This window comes from Amblyraja radiata, chromosome 2 (assembly GCF_010909765.2).
Source record: "Amblyraja radiata isolate CabotCenter1 chromosome 2, sAmbRad1.1.pri, whole genome shotgun sequence".
NCBI lineage: Eukaryota > Metazoa > Chordata > Chondrichthyes > Rajiformes > Rajidae > Amblyraja > Amblyraja radiata.
In genome coordinates, this window is record NC_045957.1 from 110,294,884 (window position 1) to 110,300,883 (window position 6,000).

The 6,000-nt window shown below is 43.0% G+C and overlaps 1 protein-coding gene across 5 annotated transcripts in view; it reads left to right on the forward strand.

The window, feature by feature from the left end:
* LOC116966958 (engulfment and cell motility protein 1) overlaps positions 1-5,136 on the forward strand; it is a 314,863-nt gene extending 309,727 nt beyond the window's left edge. For all 5 annotated transcript variants that reach the window (XM_033013349.1, XM_033013359.1, XM_033013365.1 and 2 more), the window contains one exon: positions 3,841-5,136. In XM_033013349.1, the coding sequence (XP_032869240.1) occupies positions 3,841-4,041 (201 nt within the window). In that variant the 3' untranslated portion in view covers positions 4,042-5,136. The remainder of the gene's footprint in view (positions 1-3,840) is intronic.
* Positions 5,137-6,000: the final 864 nt, after the last annotated feature.

Consider the following 6,000-nt stretch of genomic DNA (forward strand, 5'->3'; position numbering starts at 1 on the left):
AGAAGGTTGAAGATATTGGAGAAAAAGCAGAAAAAATCTTTATAATGACGTTATTGACAGATTTGGAGTATAAAGACACAGAGAGAGCCATGAATAAGAGAGTACAAAACATTCTAAGAATTAAAACAAAAATAATAATTACAGAGTAAAAGGAACAATGAAATGATATTGCAAGGGAACATAAATCTTTTCACACACATCAATTATAAAGTCTAAGGTACACAAAATTGCTGGAGAAACTCAGCAGGTGCAGCAGCATCTATGGAGCGAAGGAAATAGGCGACGTTTTGGGCCGAAACCCTTCTTCAGACCCACCAATTATAAAGTCTAGATGGGAATGAGCCATTCAGGAACAAAAATAAATTCCAAGACCAAAATATCAGTTTATTATTTCATAGAACATAGAACTTAGTAAAGTAGAGCATAGGTTCAGGCCCATCAGCCCACAATGCCTGTTCCTAACTTAATTCCAAGACAAACTAATCTCATCTGCCGGCACGTGATCTATATCCCTCTGTTCCCTGTTCAGCAATTCGAACGTCCTGGTTCAGCAATTCTATTGTACCTGCCTCCAGCTCCACCCCTGGCAGCTAAAACCAGGCACCCACCACTCACTGTGTAAAAGACACTTGCCCCACATACCTTCTTTAGACTTTGCCCCTTTTCATCTTAAAGCTATGCCCTCTAATCTTTGACATTTCCACCCTGGTAAAAAAGGTCCTGACGTACCCTATCCACGCCCTTCATAATTTTATTTACTTCTATTTGATCCCCCTTCAACCTCTGAAAGTCCAAAGAAAGCAATCCTAGTCTGTCCAAATATAGACACAAAGTGCTGGAGTAACTCAGCGGGTCGGGCAGCACCTGCTGGTTTAAAGGTGCTTTAAGTCACCTTTAACTTAAGGTGAAAACTTAACTTAAAGGTGACTTAAAGCACCTGGTGAAAAAGGATGGGTGACATTTTGGGTTGCAACATTTCTACAGATGCTGCCTGACCCGCTGAGTTACTCCAGCACTTTGTGTCTATCTTCGGTATAAACGAGCATCTGCAGTTCCTTCCAACCTCTCCCTACTTCTAATATCATTTGGATATTTACCAGGAAGATAAAACAGATGGCATGAGATTGAACAGTTAGTTGAATTATAAGAAAAAGAAATTTAAATAGTAAGAGGCCATAGATTACATAAGTTTATCAAGCTCAAAATGGATAAATATCTTGAGTGGATAGTGTAAAGTTCTGCATTTTAAAAGAGCCTAACAAAGAGAGAGCTGAGTCATTACGAGATGAATGGAATAATCTACTGGAAAATGATTTGATGCCAGACACTAATGGATAGCTAACATTGTATCTATGTTTAAGAAGATGGAATTAGACGAAGATAACAACACACCCTGTCAGTGTAATATTGATATTATGAAAAATATTGGAATTTGCTACCAAAGGAGAAAATGGAAGAATAACTAAGAAAGAATGATCAATATATTTCAATTGTTGCTTGCTTATATTTTTATTGAACTTTTTGCAGGGTGACAGTGAGGATAATATAGTGAATGTAATTCATCTGGATTGTCATGAGGCACCAATAAGGTACCTGCTAATGAACAAAGCAGAATCAAGGGACATTAGGAGAGTGGATAGCTCACTTGCTTTAAGACCGAAAGCAACAAGACCTTAAAGGACAATTCTTCACAGTTATCGGAGGTGATCGAAAGATCAGTGTCTGAACCACGGGCTGTTCTTAATTCACATTAACAGTTTAGATTTTGGAAGCATGAATGTAATTTTTAAATATGCAGATAAAGCCATATTGTGGAGACAATACTGAGAAGGACTTCAACAAATAATGTGAATGCATTAGTAAATTTACAGAATTAACAAATTGCCAGCAATATAAAAGCAAAGAACTGCAGATGCTGGTTAATACATAAAAGGACACAAAGTGCTGGAGTAACTCAGGCAGCATCGCTGGAGAACATGGATAGGTGAGGCATGTTCAGCAATGTCAAATGTGAGGCAGAACATGTTGGAAGAATGAAGAGGTCATTTTATTACTTGGGAGATACAAGTCTAGGTGGTGAAAAGGCGCAGAAAATACTGGGGCACAAATACACCCACCAATCATGTAAACTTGTGTAGCATTCCTGTAGAACATGGATAGGTGACGTCTCGATTCGGCCCCTTCGGACGTCTGAAGAAAGGTTCTGACCCTAAAGGTCACCTATCCACTTTCTCCAGAGATACTGCCTGAGCCGCTGAGTTACTCCAGCACTTTGTGTCCTTTTTTGTAAGTTCTGTAAGATTTTTTCTGCAGTTCCTTGTATCTACATGAAAAGTTGTGCCAAAGGTGAACGGGACCACAAAGAAATCAAACTAAACACTATGATTTATTTCTGGAGGGATAGATTTGCACAGTAGAGAAGTTATATTGAAGATATATCTTGGTTAGACCACACTGGGAGTATTGTGTACGGCATTGATTGCCATAGCTTTCTACAGGGGAGGAGAGTAACTAGAAGCCATCAATGTACGATAGTCACCCATAATAGGGCTTGCAGAAGCCGCCTCTTTACCCAAATGACGATGAGAACGTGGAACTATTTCCTGCAGGGAGAGGTAGAAGTGGATAAATAGAGAAAGAAGGAACTGAAGACGCCTGATTCACAAAAGAAAACATAAAAAGTGCTGGGGGAACTTAGCAGGACAGGCAGCATCTCTGAGGATGGCATGTTTGCAAGATGGGGGGTGGGAGGAGGTGCAGTCCAGATAACTGGGACTTTGTGGGTTTATAGTAAATGCATTCATTAGTCTGTCCCCTGAGATAGAACCAGGGAGATCAAGAAAGGAGAGAGAGGTGTCAGAGATAGTGAATTTAGTTTAGTTTATTATCATGCATACCAGGGTACAGTGAAAAGCTTTTGTTGCGTGCTAACCAGTTAATTGAGAGCAGGATGGGAAATTTAGTTTAGTTTTAGTTTAGAGATACAGTGCGGAAACAGGCCCTTCGGCCCACCAGGTCCTCGCCGACCAGCGATCCCTACATATTAACACTATCCCACTAGGAACAATTTTTACATTTACCAAACCTATTAACCTACAAACCTGTACGTCTTTGGAGTGTGGGAGGAAACCAAAGTTCTCGGAGAAAAGAAACCAAAGTTCTCGCAGGTCACGGGGGGAACGTACAAACTCCGTACAGACACCACCCGCAGTCGAGATCGAACCGGAGTCTCCGGCGCTGCATTCGCTGTAAGGCAGCAACTCTACCGCCATGCCGCTTTAAATGAGTACATTTACATTTCAATGGAACCTGGAAAAGCACACGAGAGAGAAGGGAACAGAGAGTTTAGCTGACAGACCAGAGGAAGACTGACACAAAAAGATGGAGTAACTGAGCGGTTCAGGCAGCATCTCAGGAGAAAAGGAATAGGTGCCGTATTGTGTCGAGCCACTTCTTCAGATCAGAGGAAGCTTGAACGGTGTATACGAGGCAAATTAATCATCCTACCACAACCAGAGAGCAGTGCTGAGCTACTATCCATCTTATTGGTGACCCTTGGACTATCCTTGATCGGACTTTGCTGGCTTTACCTTGTACTAAATATTATTCCCTGTAATGCACTGTAAATCACACTATTGTAATCATGATTTGCCTTTCTGCTGTCTGGGGTTAGCACGCAACAGAAGATTTTTCACTGTGCATGTGACAACAAACTAAACTGAACAATAAACTGAACTAACTGCTGGGGTGGGCACACCCTGTTCTTGTGCCGTTTACCCTGTGCAAGGTTGACCAGTGTTCTCATTGCCGCCTGTCCTTTTCTCTCTCTCTCTCTTCCAGTACTGCGTGTGGACCGATGGGCTGAATGCTTTGCTCGGGAAGGAGATGATGAGCGAACTGACCAAGAATGACCTCGACACGCTCCTCAGCATGGAGATGAAGCTCCGCCTCCTCGACCTGGAAAATATCCAAATTCCAGAGGCCCCACCGCCCATCCCCAAGGAACCGAGCAACTACGACTTTGTTTACGACTGTAACTAAACACGGGGACACAGTTATGAGTATAAACTGGAATCAGCATCACCTGGAAATGCCTCTCTTTTGTTATTGCCTCTTGCTACCTATCGACCTTCCTGCTGCTCTCCAGCCTCTACTAATGTTTAGCTCAACCATATTGTTACCTAATGAGTCTGCGTCATTAAAGGGCAATGATTTTGTCACAATATTAGTCTCCACTGAGAGGGGGAACCAACTCTTTGATGCGTCCTTCCTGCCACGGCCTTAGTTTCTGGCAGCATCTTGAGATTGCCCTTTGCACTCTGTTGCCAGGGTGACAAGGAGGGGGGTGGCATTGAGGAGGCGAGATGGATCATTATTTTGTGTAGGAAGGAACTGCAGATGCTGGTTTAAACCGAAGATAGACACAGAAAGCTGGAGTTAGTCAGCGGGACAGGCAGCATCTCTGGAGAGAAAGAATGGGTGACGTTTCAGGTTGAGATCCTTCTTCAGACGGACGTCTCGACCCGAAACGGCACTGATTCCTGTCCCGCTGAGTTACTCCAGATTTTTGCGTCTATCTTTGGATCATTATGTTTCTTGATCTACACATCAAAAGCATACAAATGATCAGTGTTTTGCGATTCAAGGCACCCGAAATCGATCCAGGTCTGTTAATATATCAAAGTTGCCCTCTCAGAATAGACCAGCCAGCTGCACACTTCGTTCAGTAGAGAAAGCTTACATTGTGATGCCAGTAACATTGTAGCTCATTAATATGGATCACACTTAAAAAGGAAAGATTTAATTCCCTATTAAACTAAAACATATGGTCATGGCTTTGATTCTCTGTTGAGTAAGGCACCTTTATTGCATGAGTGTTTTTTTTTGTGAAACATACCAAACTGCCAGTATTATGTCAAATGTTGTATTATTTCAGTGTAAAAGAATTTACAAGAAAGCATTTTTTATATATGTTATATATATGAAAATGTTTGACCAGTTTTGCCTTGTTGCATATATATTTTATGGGAAATGCACATCTGGGTATTGTAATCGTCCTTTGCCACTTTGTAATAGCTGAATAAATGTCCTTGGAATCTTGCAGTTTACAATAAAAGAAACAGATTTATTACCAAAGAGCTGTTGATTTTATTAAGACTCTGTGCATGTGTGTCTATATGTGTATGTGCGTGTGTGTATTTGTATGTCAGTGTATATATGTGTGTGCATGTGTGTGTGTGTCTACGTGTGTATGCATGCGAGTGTGCGTCTGTTTGTGTTTGCATCTACGTGTGTGTGCATGCGTATGTGTGTGTGTGCATGCGTATGTGTGTGCATGCGTATGTGTCCATGTACGTGTGTGCATGCGTGTGTGTGTGCATGCGTATGTGTGTGTGCATGCTTATGTGTGTGTGCATGCGTACGTGTCCATGTGTGTGTGCATGCGTATGTGTCCATGTGTGTGTGTGCACGCTTATGTGTGTGCACACTTATGTGTGTGTGTGCATGTGTGTGCAGAGAGGTGTGGATCACTCATCATATCACAGCTTTCTGTAGTACTGTTAATTTATAACTAGGCTAAGTGGGACCTATTGGGTCCCTGTCACACAGGAGGCTTGGTCCCCCAACATTCTCCCATAGTTTCCAACTGCACAGGCGCAGCTCATTTCCCCTCTTCCCTAGCACTCTCTCCCCCTCCTCTTCAATCCTCACTCTTCTTTCCCCTCTCCTCCCCAAATCCCTCCCTCATCTCTCCCTCTCCTTTCCCCTACCTTCAGTCACTCCCTCCCTCCATAACTCCTCTCCCCTCCCTACCCCCTCCTATCTCTATCCCCCACTCCTCACCTCCCCTAACCCTCATCACCTCGCCCACTGCCCTTCTCTCTCTATTCCCCACTCCCCCCTCCTCTACTCCTCCCACTCTCCCTGCTCACCTCCTCCCTTTTTCCCCCTCTCCTCCTACCCTCCCCCAATCCCTCCCTCGCCTCTCCTTTCCCCTAC